At 38.4% G+C, this 20,105-nt stretch overlaps 1 protein-coding gene across 1 annotated transcript in view; it reads left to right on the forward strand.

The window, feature by feature from the left end:
- SEC23IP (SEC23 interacting protein) overlaps positions 1-17,556 on the forward strand; it is a 29,109-nt gene extending 11,553 nt beyond the window's left edge. Inside the window, 11 exon segments of the mRNA XM_068397631.1 lie at positions 702-910; positions 1,592-1,710; positions 2,319-2,489; positions 2,847-2,942; positions 3,114-3,320; positions 3,963-4,118; positions 4,883-4,985; positions 6,370-6,555; positions 7,474-7,636; positions 11,300-11,400; positions 14,399-17,556. Coding sequence (XP_068253732.1) covers positions 702-910; positions 1,592-1,710; positions 2,319-2,489; positions 2,847-2,942; positions 3,114-3,320; positions 3,963-4,118; positions 4,883-4,985; positions 6,370-6,555; positions 7,474-7,636; positions 11,300-11,381 — 1,492 coding nt within the window. The 3' untranslated portion in view covers positions 11,382-11,400; positions 14,399-17,556.
- The last annotated feature ends 2,549 nt before the right edge of the window (positions 17,557-20,105 follow it).

Genomic DNA, 20,105 nt, shown 5'->3' on the forward strand with positions numbered 1-20,105 from the left:
GTTTCAAGCTGTCTTCTCTTGCTCGAAGACGGGGAAGTAGAAATTGTGAGGGTTGCAACCTGTACCACTTAGAGCACGTGCTGACACTCTCCAGATTGTTCTAGCTGAGTCAAGTCATACTGCTTTCCTAGAGTCTTAGTCTTTTATTCTCATTTGAATTCTGCATTGTCATGAGGCATGAAGATCCTCATTCTGTTAATCAAAGCAGGCAACACTAACTAACTAAGGCAGTCTCAGTTCTCTAGCAATTTCATTGCAACTGTCTTAACTCCAGGCAGGCAGATGGTGATGCCAAGCTCTTTCTCCATAAAGAGTGTTGTGTTGCCTGTTACTTCAATTTCACCTTCAATTTTTATATGTGAGTTCTTTTTCTCTTCCACTTCTACCAATCTGCTCCCAAAACTTCCCTGTTACTATATGAGAGCAGTGTTGGAATGGAGAAGAGATGATTTCAGGCATTCCTTCAGCCTGGAGAGAAAAAAGGGAGCTATATCTTTCTCAAATATGTACAATTAACAGATAGCACTAATGTATAAATAGGTAATGAGCCCAGAAGGCTGTATGTTTTTTTTAATGTCTGTGGAGACCCTATCTGTAGTATTTACACTGCAGTTCTACTACCTGTCATTTCAAAAGTTAACAAAGTTCTTATCTGCATTTCTTTAAAGGCATTCAAGCTTCTAATGATTTTGTGTTACTAGGAACATAAAAAAAATCACTTTGCCGAGCATTGGACGCCTGCGACACTTCACCAATGAAACACTGCTTGACATACTGTTCTACAACAGCCCCACCTACTGTCAGACGATTGTGGATAAAGTGGGGATGGAAATGAACCGTTTGCATGCACTTTTCATGAGTCGCAACCCAGACTTCAAAGGAGGAGTCTCTGTGGCTGGGCACAGTTTAGGTAATTATCTAAGGAATTGATTTGGGATAATACCAGCATTCCTACACTAAGGGAAATGGAACCTTCATTACGCATAAGGCTAAAATTAGCTGATAGGGCATGGCTGTGTTCCAGAATACTGCTGACTAAAAGTCGAACACCTCTCAATAGCTAAGTTTATAAAGCTTTGAGAGAAGGTTAGTACTTCATGGATGCATGCATTTCCCCCACCTCCCTTTAGTTTGCTTCATGAAGACTTATTGTCTAATTTGTGTTTAAAAGTTGACAGGTTGTCTGGTGTCCTGTTAGGTGGGTAACTTCTGTGTCTCATAACCCCAATTAGTAAAAGTAAGATAATTTTTTGGAACATAGAATAAGTGTTATAAAGACATACGACATACTGGTTTGCACTGGTACGTATCCTCCAGTCTGGTAAGCAGTCTAAGATGGTTAAGGAAAGATAGTTTAATCATGGCAACTACATAAAGCTATTTCGTGTGAACGGGGGGAAGGAAAAAAAAGGTTTGCTTTTTACTGAGGAGGATCATGTTCAAGTAAATATGTGGGTATTTTAGTTTTAATTCAGCCATCTTTTTTGATCAATCTATACATTGCTGTTACTATTGCATATACATCTTGCTTAGGATTTAGGGACAGGAAAATCTGACATTTTTCCCAAGGCAACTTTAATTCCTGTTCCAGGTTCCTTAATTCTATTTGACATATTGTCTAACCAGAAGGACTTGGCTTCATCAGTAAACACTGGACCGTTCTCTGGTGTTAATGGGACTGTAAAGGACATGGCTGTTCATGATAAACAGGTAATTTGCATGCTGGTCTTTCCAGGCCAGTAAGTCTGATATTTTCATCAACTTTTTCTTAAGTTTTCAGAATTTATTAGCTGAAACATGGTTATGGGTTCTGATAGTACATTTTAACGTGTTAATGAAAATGTGCAGTTTTGTAAACATCATCAGTTCTCAGGACAAACTATTTGAATCTCTCTCAAGTTCTGAGTAGGCCAGTAATGGGATTTGATCATGAACGTCAGCTTTGACCCTTGTGGACATGTAACTTGGTCTTAACAGTATCTGAATGGTGGGGGAGATGCATAAGAGGGAAGGAATCTGTCTGTGTTCAGGCTAGAAACAGTGACCGGTTCTTAGGTGATTAAAAGGAAATATTTTTGAGTGTTGGAAAGCTCAAGGAACCTTTTGCCTCTCTTAGGAATTTTTAAATATATATTTTGCTGATCTATTATTAGTGGAAAAATCTGTATCCTGCTTTACTAAAAATGGGCATAAATTTACAAAGCTTATGTAATAATGTTTTTAAGAGAAAGTAATTAAACTTGTGTTTACTTGCTGCATATTGGCTTTTCACTGTTATATGATGTGATTCTGTTTCTGTGCTTTTTTTTTTTTTTAAGATGACTGAAGATACCAGTTCCTTGGGCTCCTCAATTACTACTTCTGGTGATGACCTTTGTGAGCCTGAAGTAGATGATGATGTTCCTACTTTGCAGAAGACTCTGGAAATGCTTAGTTTGTCAGAGTATGCAAGCACATTTGAAAAGGAGCGAATTGACATGGAGTCTCTGGTACAATAATGTTCACTTGACTTATGGGGATTGCCAGGGTGCGAAGGTTTATGTTTGGGGTTTTTGTGGGCTTGTTTTGTTTTATTTGAGTTTACTGTACTATGAGGCATGAAAGCATTGCAAAGGGGTAAGGTGATTAATGTCTTGACATGAAGACTAAATGTTATGTGACTTTTTTTGTGTGTTTTTTTTTCCCCCAATTATTTTAAGGCACTTAGTATCATGTCTTTATTTTTTTTTGTAACTTTATAATTATAAAATGTCTTTTCTAATTCATAAGTCATTGCGAATAAGAAATGATATACGTTACTAGAAAAGTTATAAAATATGCTTTGATGTGCGTGGGGTTTTTTTTAGCTGATGTGTACAGTCGATGACCTGAAGGAAATGGGGATACCTCTTGGACCAAGAAAGAAAATAGCTAATTTTGTAAAAGACAGAGCAGCCAAGCAGGTAAGTACATTTTTCAGGAATGAAATAATAAGTTGTTAAGCAAATGCAGCCAACTTCCTTGCTGTGGAGTAATTTCTTTTGCACGCTTGTTGACATCATGGATATATTAAAGGAATTTTGACAACTGTGAAATAAACTTTTTTTCCCTGGTTTTGAAACTTGTCTCAAAAGGAACACAAGAAGGCAGCAGCAGAAAAGAAAGCAGTGCTGGCTGCCACACTCCAAACTCAAGAAGATGCCCAGAAAGCAAAAGAGACGGTTACTTCTGTCTCGCCTTCAGAGTCTGGTCAGCTGCACTCAAAGAGGAAGCTTCCAGTTGGTGCATCCGTTTCTTCTGTGAACATTGACTATGAGTATTTTGAAGTTGGAACTGGCCAGGTGAGACTACATAGATTTAAATGATTCATTTGGAAAAATGCTGTCATTTTGCTTGGTTTTGTTTTTCTTAATGTTGGTGATTGTGCTGCTTCCCTTGATTGTTGTACAAAAGTTACACTTATGTAGAACTTTACCCTTTGGTGGGAGGGAGGGCTGGGAGAGTGGCTTAGATTACTGAAAAGCAAAACTTTCATAACAAAGATGCCATTACAAATCATTTTTTCTTTCAGCAGTGAGTGAGCTATATACACGGTTCTGTTCCAGAAGCAGAACTCTGTGAATGACATGCTATTGAATGGTTCTGTGGCTTTACATTTAACATGATAGCCTAAATTGATCCATTTATGCTGTTATATGTAAGTTTTACCTCAAACAACTCAAAAAACAAACCTCGAAGACTTCCTGTTTTAGATATTTTTTTGTCATTTTGATTTTTTTAAAGAAAAGCGTTTTAATACTATAGTATTAAAGTGTACTAGTACTATAGTATTGGTATGGAAGAGGGTAATGCAGCTGAAGCTTCCTGCAAGTACTGTGGGCATGTGGCTGATTTAATACACAACTTTTTTTCCTTCCTAGCTAAGCATTGTATTAACTAGCTGGCAGTTCTGAGAGATTATATATCTGATTTCTGTCTGATAGGTTTCTGTGGTTTACAGTCCATTGGACTTTGAACCAGATATTTTCTTTGCGCTCGGTTCTCCTATTGGTGTGTTCCTGACTGTGAGAGGTGTGGAGAAGATTGATGAAAACTACAGGCTTCCTACCTGCAAGGGGTTCTTCAATATCTATCATCCAGTGAGTAAGCAGTACTGCTGAGATTTGATTTTAGTTGATGCAGATGACAACAATGCAGAACACTCTTTTAACCTCTGAGCATTACACTTCCTGTTCCCCTACATACATACATTTCCCAAAACACCCTTTTTAAAAAAATGACTCAACTGAAATATGTATTCCAAATATTTGTCGTCTTTACTGCAAAAGTGAAGTAGAGCTTTCTATAGGTTCCATACCTAGCATTCTAGGTATGGATTGGCTTGATAATATTTGCCCTGATAGTTTTCAGAGCTTAAAGAACTTTTTTTTCCCCATTAATTTCAAGCCACTCATGTAGATTTTTTTTATAAAGTGTTTGTATTTGAGCCATTTACAGGACTTTTCTGAGTTTCCAGTTCAGATTTTGGGAAATTTAGAAATCCTTAGAGGTTTTGCAGTGCATGCAGTACATTTGTCGTCTTCTGTCCCATGTTATTTAACAATTAAACAGTGACATGTTGGTAGAGATCATCAGTGTGCAAGAAAGTTTTGCTGCTCTTTCACTGTTGTGTTTCCTGTCTTATAATCTCTTGTCTGTAGAAGAATAAGACCTAACTAGTTAATGAACCTGCTTAATCTTATGATTAAACTAAATGGTCATGAACTTAGTTTCAGTAAAATGAAATAGAACAGAATTCAAAAGTAGTTCCCTATTAATTATAAATAGGGATTTTTTTCACTGAAATGTGATAATTAGAATGATTTCTAAGATAACTAAATGTCAATGTGTTGTCTCTTAACAGCTTGATCCAGTAGCTTACAGGTTAGAACCAATGATCATTGAAGACATGGATTTAAAACCAGTTCTTATTCCACATCATAAAGGCAGAAAAAGACTTCATCTAGGTAAAAAGAAAACTTATTTCATATATGAATCTCATTCCTAATTTACTCATTTGATACATTAGAATATTGTAAAATTTCGAGGGACTAATGAATGTTCCTGGATATCTGACTCCATGTTTTTCTTGAACATTGGAGGGGATTCCTCCCAGCCCCGTTAAGTTGGGTATTCATAATTGCATTCAGATGTAATAATTGTAATTCCTCCAGATATGAGCTTCTAATTAACGAAGTTCCATGTTAAAATTGCTACACATCACTTGTTCACCTTAATTTGTAAGATGATGTGAAACACAAACTAAATTTACTGGTTTCTTTTACCTTGTCTGTAATGACCACCATGAAGTGTTTAACCAGTGTCTGTTCAGCATTGGAAACGTTGAGGAGGAAGGTGGTTCCATAGCCTTTGGTGGGCAGGGACTGGCTTTTGTTGCTCACGAGTACACATCAGATCAAGGAGCTGTACTTAAATTTTGCATACCTAACAAGGAAAGTCAGTTTTGCTGTACAGTTGACAATCTTACTATTGTACAACTTCAGAGCCCTCCTGAAAGCCTGTCTTCAGGCACTTGGACAGAGAAATTCTACAGCATCTATACTTTAGAATGGTACATTAGAGCAGGTCTGCTTTCCTAGGCTAGGCAAGGTATTTGTTAAGGAATGTTTTAGGTTACAACTCTCAGAAAGTGTGTATAGTAAAGGAGAAAAATATGGTCTGTTGCTCTTTACTGGTTTTTCTTTTCATTCACGTAGTTGAATGTTCCATGGAATAGTTGTGAGCCCTGATCTAACAGACCCATGTAGTTCTAACCAGTTATTATGAAGAGCTCTCCTTCATTCAGAATTTCCAACCAGTATTGAATGGCAGCTTGGTTACTGGTGACACAATTATTGGTCTGTAGCAGAATTACAGGCTAGAGCTGGCTGGGAGTGCTTCTCACATTCACTACTACTGCAAGAGACATTGGCAGCTCTTCTGGTCTCCTCTGCTGTGCTGGAGTTTGAAACTCGTCTCTACAATTTCCTTTAGTGTAGGATATTAGGAGTGATTGTGGGTGGTGGTGGTGTTGAGGGATTAGCTGGTGTAGCTATTTTTGTGGACCCTTCTGGACTTGGAGGCTGTTGGACTGTTTCCTGTGCTAGTAGGTGTTAATTCATTGATGCATACAGTGAGAAATTAATTGTGTATTGATTGCATTTCCCCTAATCTTTTAAAATGGAATAGAGAGGCATGAAACACACATTCATGATGTAGCAGGCCCATTTCTCCTAATAATTGGGATGTTTTTTGAACAGGCTTTAATCATTCTGGTTTTAGTTTATAATTTTAAATCCTTCAATCCTTCTACTATGGTGATTGATTTTCTTTCTTTTTCTTGTTTTAAAGAGTTGAAGGACTCTCTCTCGCGTATGGGATCTGATCTGAAACAGGGTTTTATTAGCTCTTTGAAGAGTGCATGGCAGACCCTTAATGAATTTGCACGTGCTCATACATCTTCAACTCAGCTACAAGCAGAACTGGAGAAAGTAGCTAACCAAATTAAAGAGGAAGAAGAAAAGCAAGTGGTAGAAGGTATGTGGACACATCATTGGTTTTCTTAAAACTTACTGATCTCAAATGAGTAGAGACTTGAGTAGCCTAGTGATTGCTTGCTATTGATTTTCCTGACCCTCTTAAGGAGGCCTCTGTGCTTTTGGAGTATTTAACTTTACATGTAACATCTACTGCTGCATTTGTTTGTCTTTTAGGAAAGGAAAAGTTAACAGCTTTTATTGAAGGATATTTTAGGCTTGAGTTTGTGTAACCTTTCAACTTTCTGTTGGAACTGCAGGTTTCTAAATCAGTTGTGTTTTCTTTCCTTTCGGGGCAAATTAATACAAATAAATACTTGAGATTTATTCTTTTCAGTCGTGTTCTACTGGGTTTTTGGGATGAGCTAAGAAGCACTTAAGTATGTGCTCTATAATGAAAAAAAATGCTGCTGAGGAAAATAAACTTCAGTCAGATATAAATATTACCCCTAATGATGCCAAGGGCAGGCTTCCCAGTTGTGAATTGTCTGTTAGACAAAGCCAGCATTACTAATCACTATATTTACAAAGCTAAGCATTCCTCCTAGTTTAAATTGAGGATAGTGATTGACTCTATGCAAGGGGGATGTAAAAATATATTATTTCAGGTTATTTGCTTGTGGAATGACTGGATCTGTCTATGTATAAACAGTGGGGTTTGTTTTTAAATTGCTCAGCTACTACTTTATGTGAGCTATTCTTCAAACAAACTCTGTTTAACCTCTTATGAAAGAAATAAGCCTATAGTTCCAGTAATCTTTCTGAATTATGCAGTGGCATGCTAGTCAGTTGAGGCTGTTATTACTGTCTTACTGCAAGCACCTGGAAATTATAGCAGGGATAATGGGTAACATTTCTTGATTATAGTCAAGCAAGCTGTGCTTGAAAATAGTTTCAATCTTAAACTCTTTGATTTTAGCTGAAAAGATCACTGAAAGTCCAGACCCTCCAAAAGATGAAGATTTTTTAGTGAAGGTTGGAATGCTAAATGGAGGACGTCGTATTGATTATGTTCTACAAGAAAAACCAATAGAAAGCTTCAATGAATACCTTTTTGCTTTACAGAGTCACTTGTGCTACTGGTAAGATGAAATATCTGTGATTCTGTAAATACTGCTTTTTCTGATATAACTGTATACCTCTAAATGTTAGTAATGACATGCCTACCATTTCTCTTACTCCTGTCATCTGTTATTTACCTGTGATCAATATCACAGAATCACAGAATGGTTTGGGTTGGAAGGGACCTTAAAGATCATCTAGTTCCAACCCCCCTGCCACAGGCAGGGACACCTTCCGCTAGACCAGGTTGCTCCAAGCCCCATCCAACTTGGCCTTGAACACTGCCAGGGAGGGGGCATCCACAACTTCTCTGGGCACCCTGTGCCAGTGTCTCACCACCCTCACAGGAAAGAATTTCTTTCTAATATCTAATCTACATCTACCCATTTTCAGTTTAAAACCTCGTCCTATCTCTAAATGCCCTTGTAAAAAGCTCCTCTCCAGCTTTCATGTAGGTCCTTATTCAGGTACTGGAAGGCAGCTATAAGGTCTCCCCGGAGCCTTCTCTTCTCCAGGCTGAACAGCCCCAACTCTCTCAGCCTGTCTCCATAGCAGAGGTGCTCCAGCCCTCTGATCATCTTCGTGGCCTCCTCTGGACTCGCTCCAACAGCTCCATGTCCTTCCGATGTTGGGGCCCCCAGAGCTGGACGCAGCACTGCAGGGGGGGGTCTCACGAGAGCGGAGTATGATATGATAATAGCTAGAATCATGTGTCCTGTCTTGAGCATTTCATAAAGAAAACTCAGGTGATCTTTGTCAAAAATTGTGCCCTAGTATTTCACTTCAAGTACGTTTTGACAAAAATAGCTGGTTTTATATACACAGATGTATTTTTCAGGCTACTGCTGATTTGAGAAGTTAAACGTTGCAAAAGGACCAACCAATTACAGAGCTACCAGAATAGGAGTAGTTCCAGTGGTCGATGTGTATGCCTATGACTTAGGAGACTGGAGTTTTCTGGGTCTTTGTAATCTTTGAAATGTTTGGAAAAGATGACTGGCGAGTTGTGTACGAGGTCCTCATCACTTAATTCTGAAGTGACCTCTCGTTTTGAGAGATGTTGCCTTCCCACACAGGCATACTGTAAAGATAAATTTGTTATACTCTGGATGCTGAAGTGTTATATAATTGAGAAGATCTGAGTATTGAGGTAAATGGTATATATGACTGTCCAGGAATGTCAGTCTCATGGTGTCGCACCTAGATGTCACTATTAGCTTATCTCATTTCAAAATAAAATTCTGTGTTAGCACAAAGGAAATGAATATATTGTCCTGTTTACAGTAAAGGCATTGCATGCTGTTCTATTGAACTTTGACACTCAAAACACACCTTTTCAAATCTCATTTGAAATAATTTTCAAAACAAGGAGAGCTCTATGAGCATTTTGACAACTGTAGTTTTTCAAATAAAACTATTTATGAAGGAGTTGTGTTAGGCTACAGTATGTAGTAAAACTTCGTTACCTCTTCATGTTGGAATCAAATTGCTGGATATTGATGCTCTGCTATCAAAGATTAACAAATAAAAGGAAGAAAAAAGGCACAGTGGATCTTCCTGTAAATTTGGATGGCTATGATTTGTCACTTGTGTACAGTGGTTCCTCATACACAGAACAATTTATAGAACACGAAGCAGAGTTTGGTGTCATCATGTAGTCAGAGCTGCAGTACACCATTGCCTTACCTGGATTTGGATTTACTTTTTTTTAAGTGCTTACATGTTTCAGATGGAGAAAGATATAATTCCATTTATAGGAATAGCAGTAACTATTGACCTGTTGTATTTGCCCTTACAAGTTGCTCTTTATTTCTTTTTTTTGGTATGTCGTGGTATGCATTTTACTACTGTCATAAAATTAAGCACACATGAAAATACAGAAGATGTGGAATGACAGAGCAAAAGATATGCAAACTGTGTTTGGCAACACAGCAACACACCTTTATATGTAATAGACAAGCAGGGATGTCAGTTGCTGAGCTGGGCAAAATGCTATTGCTGGGGAGGAGTGACTGGTTTTGCTATTCAGTAAGCAAAATACTAGTTACATGTTCTGAGTTTAGCAGGTGCTGGACAAGCGGTGCTCTATATTTGAAGGCTTTGATTTTTGATAGGTAATAATTTTTAGAAGCAAACATTTTTCCAGAGGTTAAAATATGAAATTGAAAGTATTACCTGAAGGATCTTATTAATGTCAGCATCACTTACGTTGGTAAAGATCAGTAGCTGCCGGAGAAGCGATTATCAAGGCGGCAGTGCTGAAGTGTGCCAGCACTGTTGAGCATTGTGCTCTGGCAGGGCTCCCCGAGCGGTCGGTGACCCAGTGGCGGCAGTGCCGTTTCGCAGGTAGAGTTGAAGGAACAGGGAGTTCTTTTCCACAAGGCGGCAGCCGATCATTGCCAGGTTTTTAAAAACCAGCTACCAATAGTTTGGGGTTTTTTTGTCATTCAGGTAAGGAAGATAAGCACAATGATTAATGACCCAAATATGAGGGGTTTTTTGGTTTGCCTTTTTTTTTTTTTTCTTTATGGAGCCGGGTGGTGGGGAAAGCCTAAAATGAAATGATCTGTATGTTAAACAGAACAGAGCTTCCGTGTTGATCCTTCTGCTCGCTAGTTTGCTTCCTCGCTCGTTTAATAGCGGAGACCATCAAGAAATGCGGTTACTGTCTCTGTGCTCAATTGTGGAAAGTATCTGTAGTCCCTTAGCTTGTACGTTTAACTCTGTCCTGGTGCTCTGTAAATGATGTTTTTCACATTTGGATGATCACAGTTCTGAACGTCTAAATCTCCTTTAGTGTCTCCCCATGTAATTTCTTATAAAAAGCAGGGGAAGCTACCCTCATCTAACAACTCCTGCAGCTTTGGAACTTTGTTAAAATTTGCCTGGTTAACTTTGTTATTTTTTACAGTGATTGTTACGCTTAGATTGGTATTGTTTACATGTGTTTAAATAACAATTTGTAGACAAGTAAGAAAATTAAGTCTCTCCATGTTAAATTTAAATTCAGGTAGCCTGAAGCTTTGATTTTGAAAAGGAAAGGGAAAACACCAACTTGAAACACGGCACTTGAATTATGTTAATCTTTAAATTATTTGAGAACTTCCTTACATTTTAGTGGTAAGGAAGAGCGGAAGACTGTGGATATTTAATATAGCCTGTTTACAAGGAAGTGCCAGCCAGTTAGGAGAGAAGATTTAGAATATTGCTGATAGAATTGGCAGGGCTGAATTTTGACATTGGGCTAATAGATGCAGTGGAACAAGTAAAGGAAGAAAGCCTTGACAAGTAGAATGTATTCTTGGTGGAATATGTTCAGGTGCCCATTGCAGACAGAAAGTGATAGATTATTTAAGGAGATTTAAACCAAATGAACCATTAAAGAAGTGGATAAAGAAGGGGATTTCAAGTTGCAGCCATAAGAAGTTAGGGAGGACAGAGTCATGGGAAAAGGTAAATGCATAGGCTAGGGCTCATAGCAGAAGTAATGCAAAACTGATGAATTGTGGCTCAGAGGAAGTTGTAGAGGTAAGGCCATGTTCCCAAAAGATAAGTGCTAGGGCAATAGGTTGTGCAGACTTGTTAGGGAGCTGGAATGGGATGAAGTGTGACTTAGAAGAATTAGAACATGAACCATACCAAAATAACACTTTTTTTTTTTTTTTTTTTTTAATTCTTCATAGGGGATCTGAAGACACTGCCTTGCTGTTTCTCAAAGAAATATACAGGACTATGAATATAAAACCTGAACAGCCACAACATTGATGTATAGATACATGAATTTGTAAGTTTGTTCTAATATAACTTATGTACTCACAGCAAATTCAGCTGCAACTTTACTTTCCCTTTTCCCTCTGAAGTTTTAATTATGAAGAAGGCAGCTGTAAAATGTCATGTTGATGGGAAAAACAATTTCTAGACATGCAGGGGAAGTCTTCAAGTTCTTCCCTCCTTCGTTCTCAAAATATATCTGATGTTAGAGTTTTTTGGTATGGGGTAATAATTGCCAGTACAAATATGTCAAAAAACATGATCTCTCTTTATCATGTTTCTTCCCCAATTCAATTGTTCAGTGAATATTCAAGTGTAGGAAAACTTGGTGATATTGGATACGATGAAATTTCCTTTACAGTGCAGTAGATTAAAGAACACCAACAGTGTTCCAGTGTTGTAATGTGCAAATTGTAGTATTGGTTGACCAATTGTGCATGTATGCCAGGGAAAAAGTCACTTCTCTCCTAAGAGTGTGTTAAACATTGATATTGATAAATTACTAAATGAGACCTCTATATATGCCAGTATTTTATCGTTGTATAGCTTAAGAGTTTCAATAGAACAAGTGAAACGATATAGCGTGGAAGTTGGTTCACTTTGAAAAGAAATTAAATATACAATATAATTAACTATCTTAGATATGAAATATACTTGCAGGTATTTTTATTTTAAGATGTGTATCCTAACGGAGGATCTGTATTGTACCAGTTTGCATCACTGGATGTTATGGAAAAGGCTATATTCTCTTTTGAGAGTCAAGGAGGAAGAAATATGCACCTTGCCTTTTTGGAATCATACAACAGGATAGTTTCTGATGTGTTTCTCCATTTTTCAGAAGAACTGATAATGTCAAGGTACATAAATACTCAGTATGAAGAGAAATACTTGACATTTCAGAGGAATATTCTAGATACCTTTACTACCATACAGTTTTAGTAGTCTTTTGTAACAGAATGCTTCTGATGGTCAGTTGATAGCATCTTTTTTTTAAAATGAAATGTCATAGCTGATCAGATGCATTTTTTTAAGCACAGCTAAATAACAGGAGTAGGCAGTGTACGGCAGCACAGCTCTGACAGTGGTGTATCAGTTATCACAACAGCTTATGCAGAGTATCAAGTCATAGTTACAGAATTTTTTCTCTGCTTTTATTTATGACCGCTTGGGGTGAAATCGTATGAAGCGTATTGCTACAGAAATAACTTTCTGTCTCATTGTGGGGGATGGGATGTGTTAGTTTATCACCACAGAGCTAGAAGTGGGTTTGCTGCTTAGCGTCAGCAGACACTGGGATAATTGTATTTTTCATTGAGAACTACACAGTTGGAGGATGGTTTAGCAGGATGTCATGCAACAAAGCACAGTCAAGGATGTCTGTGTGGTTGTAATACCAGCAGGAATTGCTCAGAACTTCCCTCAGCACTTGCTTGACTGAACAGCATTTGAGACTGGGATTCAGATTGCAGAGGCTTAAATGGGAGGGCAGTTAGGGCCCACTGGGATGCACTTAATGACAAGTGGTATCTTGAGAAGGCTGCACGCTGCAAGACCAGGATCTTTTTTACATCAGAAGAAATGTCTTTACAACACTGTGTAAAATATTACCACAGAAGTCTCACAGTAGGGAAAAGAAAGATTCTCCCCCAGTGTTAGACAGTAGTCAGGTAGAGTTGGGTTCATGTGGGGTTTTTCTTTTTCTTTTTTTCTTTTCTTTTAAGACCTTCAAATGTGAAGGGTGGCAGTGTGAAGGTAATGGATTATCCAGCAGTGCCTATGACAGCAACATCAATTTACCTATCTAGAAGTAGAATATCTGAAGAAACAGCCTCTCTCTGTATGTGGGCTGCTCAAGGGAAAGAGTAAATGCTAAGGATAGCTCTGGGCTCCCTCTTCATACTTTTCATGTTAATTGATTTGAATGCTGAGACCTGATCACTTCCCTGCTTTGATGTGCAGACCTACCTCTTCCTGTCCAGTTTAGTTTCATGGTGTCTGCTGTCAGCAGAGGGAAAGAGACAGGATGTGCTAGCCTGCTCGCCTCTTCTCAAGAATGTTGAGAAGATGTATGCGTGTTTGTGTAGTGTTCTGTCTTGGGAGGTTTGTTTTGGTTTTGTGTTTGTTTTTTACATTTATGGGTAACTTACTCTTAACTATCTTAGCTAAAATTACATATGAGAAGAATTGGTTGCACTGAAAATTGTTGAGTAGCTACCAATATCTCTTTCCTTCTACTCGGTGATAAAATGACCAATGGTATTAAAACGTCTTGAGTTCTACTTTTATTGTGTATGAGCGACTTGATTTAACTCGTCTAGATCATCTAGAAGCTGTTCTCTGTGAAACAGTAATACAAAAAAATGTAAAGAAGTACTTGGGACACCTTTAACACATAAATTGGAAATTTCATTTTTGGTAACTTGGTTGAAAGGAAACTGAAAACGCTAACATGTCTTTAATTTACTCTTGAAAATGAGAATTTTGTCCTTCTTAAGTAAAGTGTAGCCACCACTACGATCTTACTCTTTTTTTACTAGATTCACAGGAGTATCTATCATTGTATTGGGTTAGAACATTTGTTTGTCACCATACACTCTCTGTATTTTATTCTTATTTTTACAGTTCTTTTTAGAGGGCCCCAGTGAGGGAGGAGAATGCACCAGCAGATTAAAGCTCAGATGTATGAACTATTGCATCTTTATTTCTGTCTCTAAACCTTATCTTAATAACCATAAGTTAAAGAATCTAGTAGCTAATTAAAATGTATAGTAAGTGATGTCCTATGAGCAGTTGTTGTGAGCTCTTTCTGTTTGTAATTGTGATTGCCAATTTGTGTCCACAAAAAGTATATTTCAGGGGCTTATTGTATTAAAAACTTGATGAAAAATGTGCATGGATTTTTAGATCTGAGTCCTCTTGAAATGGAATGTTGGCATGTTTAATTTTATGAGTACTACTGCAGGAATGGAAAACTTTGTATTTCATATTTCCCATATGTTTTCTCTGCACAGCCATACTTGTTGCTCCGACAGACCTGGTGAAAAACGCTTTGAAGAACGCCTAGTATTTTCATAGTTAAAGATGACAGGATAAGCATCAGACTCTTTTTTTTTCTGCCAGTCCGGAACGTGCTCAGATTCTACCTTCTTGTGTCACTTCAAGCAAACTTAAATTTTGAGCTGATCAGCATTGTCATTCAAAAGATGGATGGAATGACACAATTTTGATCTTAAATCAGTTTAATTGTACAGTTGCCGAGGCTAAAGTGATTGCCGAGGAAGGTTTTTTTGGCATGCAAGTCACGACTTCTCTCCTAATCATGACTATCTCTGCCTATCAAGGCAGCGTGTCCTTATGAAAAAGGACTTGTTGAGAAACAGCAATGATCTGCTTTTCTCAACATGTTTGTTGGTTCACCTTTTAAAAATAAAATGTGAACTGTAGTTATAACCATCTTTAATACAGATTACACAAAACAGTTTGTATTTACTAAAAACTAGCAACCAGAATCATTTTCTTACTATTGTAAGTGTGATGGAGATTATTTTATAAAGACCTTTTTAAGCCTCTGTTAAGAGTTTTATTGTGGGTTTTTTTAAGTAAAAATGAACCTTTGACTTTGAAACTGTTAGAAGTTTGTTACAGCTAATTCAGTGTTCACGTCTCCTGAAATGAAGAACAATATAAAATAATATTTTGGTCTGGTAATTAAGGTAATTGTAGTGAAACTAGGCTGAAGTTGTGAGAAGTAAAATTCTTACCTTGACCTTACAGTTTAATAATTCAAAACAGTTAATGTAAATAGATGAAACTGAAGCTTATGGGTGCTAGATAATAACCTAGGTCCAGACCTGCAATCCAGACTTCTTTTTCATGTAATGAAGTTGAGATGGGTTGGGTACTATGAAATCCTTTGAATTCATGTCTCTGAATACTGAGCTTCTGTAGCTTTCTTCTGGCTTCAACTTACATGCAAATTGTGGCTTTTCTTAATATTAGTGACTTAACCTTACTACTGACTATTTGCCTCTGTTATTGCAGTAAATGAATTTTGAAATGCAGTATGTTTTTTTTTTTCTTGGTATATGTAAAATACACATTATTGTGTGTATATTTTGGTTATTATAATTAAAAATACCTTACTTCCAGTGGGTCTTTACAGCAAGGTTTTGTATTTCATCACAGAAAATAGGTTGGAAGGGACCCCTGGAGAGGTTACTTAGTCCAGCTCCCCTACTCAAGGCAGGAGTGGCTTAGGGCCTTGTTCAAGGATGGAGATCCTTCACCTCTTTGAGCCCTATTCTCATGTTTGACTACTGTGATTGCAGATTTTTTTCTAATATACAGTTGGAATTTCCCAGGTGGAGCTTGTGTCTGTTGCCTTTTGTGCTTTCTCTGTGCATCTTCAAGAATAATGTCTCTGTCTTCTCTTGTACGCTCACGTTAGGTAGTTGAGGATAACAATAAGATTTTCCTGTTAGACTTCCCAGACTGAACATTTTCCTCGACATCTTCCATGCCATGTGCTGTGGCCCTGTAATCGTCTTGGGGCTTTTCACTGGACTTGCTTTAATTTATCAAAGTCCCTCTTGTTCTGGGAAGCAAGTGTGCCAAAAGAAGCTTTTTATCCAAAACGAACGCATTTGTATCTTTATAAATTAATCTCTGAAGACCAAGTTTTCTAAGCTTTGCAGTCTGCTTTGTTAGCTAGAATACAAATAATATATTAAAAAAAAAAAACATCAACACGACAAAAGAACACAAACCACAGCCACTGGCCTCATTTTCATCTTAAGTATTATAGAGTGGAAGGTTATACACTTACATTTATCAACTCTATGCAGCACTGAATAATCTGATGAATATGCTTTAATAGCTCTGACAGTGCCTTGTTCACTTTCTTCTTTTACTGTAAAGTTGATGAGCTGTGATACAGCCCCCTGGGAAGGAACAGCAGCGCCAAGGAACAGTAAAATTTTATGGGTGTGTGAGAAGTGTTGCATGGGGGACTCTGGCTGGCAAGGAGCTTACTTTGCAATGGGAGGATGCACAGGAGGAAGCTGCAGGTGAATGAGGACCATCTGGAGCAGAGAAATTGTTTTGGGAATATGGCATTAAAAACAGTCTAGTTACATAAATAAAAAATTGACTGCAACTACAGTAACTAGCAATCCTTACTTCTTAAAAGCAAGTTGAAGTTCAGACATTAAGGAAGGAAGAACGACAGCGTAACCAATGATTATAAAAAACAAAGAAAAACTGTAAAACAAATGGAGTTCAAAGAGTGAATTTATATCTGCTACAGGTGTATGTATTACTTCCTCAGCAGAAATATTTCTAGCATGCTGTGACAACTTATTAGGCAGACCATATACAGCACAGCCTCTAATATATGCTGCTGTAGGTTTGTTGTTTTTTTATTTATTTTGGCTTTTCTAAATAGGTTGTCAGTGAGTTCTCCAAAGCCACATAAGTGAAGTACAGAGACAGAAGTACACAGTATGCAGAATATATTGCAAAAAAAAAAACCCAGAAAAGTTAAAAAGTAATCTGTTTCCACTGGAAGTTCATACCTTTCTGGATACTCCTTTCAGATGCTAATTCAGACTCTGATACAGTCAAGTTTTGCATTGAGGCCTCATGTGGAAAATAAATTTTCAGGTGGAAATGTTTATAAATGAATTCCAAGGAAAAAATCAGAGCCTCTCTAAGAAATCCAGCACCTTTCCAAAAGGTTACATTTGAACAAAATTTAATCTTTCGTTGAAAACTGATCTCTTTTGAAAGAACCTTTTTTTAACCAGTGCTCCTCTCCCGCTATTTCAGCAGCTGTTGCCTCCGCTGGCAGCGAACGTTTCTGCCCTCTGGGAACCCCTCTTCGCACATCTCCATGTAAAAGATGCGCAGTCAAATAATTTCTCCTCGTGCTAGGAGATGTCTTGCATAACGTTGAAAATTTTCAGTAGCTGTGCTTCTGGAGTCGTCCTGGTCCTTTCCCAATCAATGGTATATGAATATTTATAACTTTGTGTCTGCAATATGACAAATGTCTTACAAACTGTCTAAAATGTTATTTCCTTAATAATGTTCTCCCTGATTCCTCCTTGTATGTTATTTTATTTTTCTTGTGATGAATAATAAAATCTAGCATTTCATTTTTCCTTGAAAATGATCAGCAGTTGGTGCCAGTGCCAGGGTGCCAGTTGGTGGAGACTAAATGTTCAAACGTAACAGGAGCGGGCATTGGAGAGCAGCCCTTCGCAGTGCTGCATTTCTCAGACCCAGCTAAGTATTCTTGGACTTTTTTTTTTAATCATCACTTTGCGTTAGGATGTGTTCCCCAATGCTGAAATAAAAAATCCCATGAATTCTTGCTTAATAATGGGAAATATGATTTCAAATGGCTGACTTTTGGCGTATCTGTTTAACTGAAGTGGTGTAAGTCGTTGACAGCTTGCTTTGATTTAATAGGAGCAGTCTGGTGGTTGTTTTCAGACTCTTGTAACAGCAGCTCTTAAAATAAAATATGAACTTGGCTTTAGATTTCTATCTGATTTTCATAATTGTAAATCAGGATTCGCTTCCCAGAGGCTAATGGAACCACTCCAGTGTAAATACAATTACAAACAGACCTGCTGGGACTCAGCATTTCCACAGAGTCAGTGAGGGGGGTTTTGTTTGCTTTAGATGCAGATGACTAGTGGTCTCTTCTAAAGAATCACCATTTTCCCATTGTGAAGGAAAGCAGAAGACAGGCTCTGGGTACCACACAGCTCCTGGGTACCTCCCAGGCAGCATAGGGAAGGAGGCTGAGGAAAAGATGAGCATTGCTACAGTTAGCTGGGATCTGGTGCATCAAAACTGGGAGTCGTTTAAAGCATCCTTGACCCTGCAGGTGGGGTTTTGACTGGAGAACCGGGAGGTACGTGAGCCTTATGTTCTTTTGCTGCATGATGCAGACAGTAGTAAAAAAGCAAGAATGTAGATGTTCATACCAGGACCCCAGAACCTTTCCTGCAAAGCTGCTTTCCTGCTGGCCAGCCCCCAGCTTCAGCAAGTGCCTGAGTTTGTTCATCCCCAGGTGCAGGGCTTTGTAGTTGCCTTTGCTGAACTTCATGAGCCTCCTCTTTGCCCATTTCTCCAGCCTGTTGAGGTCCCTCTGACTAGCAGCACAACCATCAACCAGTGCTCCCATCGTCTGCGCTTCCTTTTAGAGTTTATTCCTAACTGCAAGAGCAACCTATGGACAGAAAAGCATAAACTTCTGTTGCCTTTGTTGCAAAGCCAGAAGACCCAAGTATTTGTCTTATTTCTGCAGTGGCAATTTTCAGTGACCTTGAACAGAGGTGATCATCAGTACAGGTTTTGCTCGCAGTGGCAGTGTTCAGCTGAGCTGCTTGGAGGATGCAAGAACCCTGTATAATGCACCTTCTTGAAATGAAAACACAATTCTCCAATATGTGTGAGTGTCCTGGTTTTGTGGGGATAAAATTTATAGAATCACTTTTCTGTTCCATTTTGTTTCAGTCTGTGGCCAGCTGTGGGATGGTGATCAAGGCCATCAGCAGTGAAAGCCAGGGCAGCTGCCCCAGGCTGGCCCACAGGTGTGTTCTGTAACATTAATGGCAGGTTCACTATAAATGAGAAAGTTTGCTGGGGATGGGGGGCTTTTTGCTCTACTCTCTTTTCCCTCTTCCTCTTCTCAACAGTTGTGGTCCCTGGAGGGACTTGCCACCAGTCTATGGGCTGATTATAACTTTGTGTCTTTTGTATTAGCATTGATACTGGTTTTCTTATTTTATTAGATCTGTTTAAATTTCAGCCCATGAGTCTCCCTGCTTTTCCCAATTCCCTTTCCCAGCTGGGGAGGGGTCTTGGGTGATAGAACAACTGGTTATTGTTTAGCCCTGGGTGTGGGCTAAATGTAGACAGTAAGGAATGGCACTTTCAGCTTGATGACTTTCAAAACCTAGGCCTCTCCAGGCTTCCTTTACAGATGGACGCTATAAAAGAAGAAACATCTTTTATATGTCAATAAAATAGCTTCAGATCCATATAAATTCAGGCAATCAAAAGTGAAGTGTGTCTGTTTAAGGGATGGTAATAGAGAACAAAGGTCTGAGAGGGGAAGAAAGCAAGCACTTGACCTTGTATCTCCCTTTCTGCCAAAAAAATGTTCAAATAACTTTCAATGTAATCTTGTTAAAATGGCCTCATGAATGCAACCAAAGCAATAATTATGCTCGAGGCTGCTCTGAGTGCATGAACAGGGAAAGGGTTTATTCAGAAACTAGAAGGAGCTCGCTTGAGTGTGGGCAGAAGTCAAGTTTTCCTAAGCCAAGGCTTGTTATGGGTATTGTGAAACAGTTAGTTATTCACCTATTTGTAGCTCAGGGGGTTCGTGATGTTCTCTGCGTTACAGGAGATTCAGATATGATTGTCCTTTCCCCAGTTTTTTTGTCTGCACAAAGGACTAAGAAAATACAGCTCTGAATTTCTAAATAATAAGCTCTAGCCCTAGAAGCCTCCACGGAAGGTCTCTTACGTGGAGTGGGAGGGAGCTGTTGAGGGGAACTGAGGGAGAAGCAGATCTCAGATTTCTGCTGCTCTAAAGTAGCCAGCTGCAGGGAAAGGAGCACAGCTGTGTCATGACAAATACCTTCTCTCTGTTTTCTGTTTTTCTTCCCCCCTTAGCTTCTCGGTAGAAGCTACATGTAG

This window comes from Nyctibius grandis, chromosome 4 (genome assembly GCF_013368605.1).
Source record: "Nyctibius grandis isolate bNycGra1 chromosome 4, bNycGra1.pri, whole genome shotgun sequence".
NCBI lineage: Eukaryota > Metazoa > Chordata > Aves > Nyctibiiformes > Nyctibiidae > Nyctibius > Nyctibius grandis.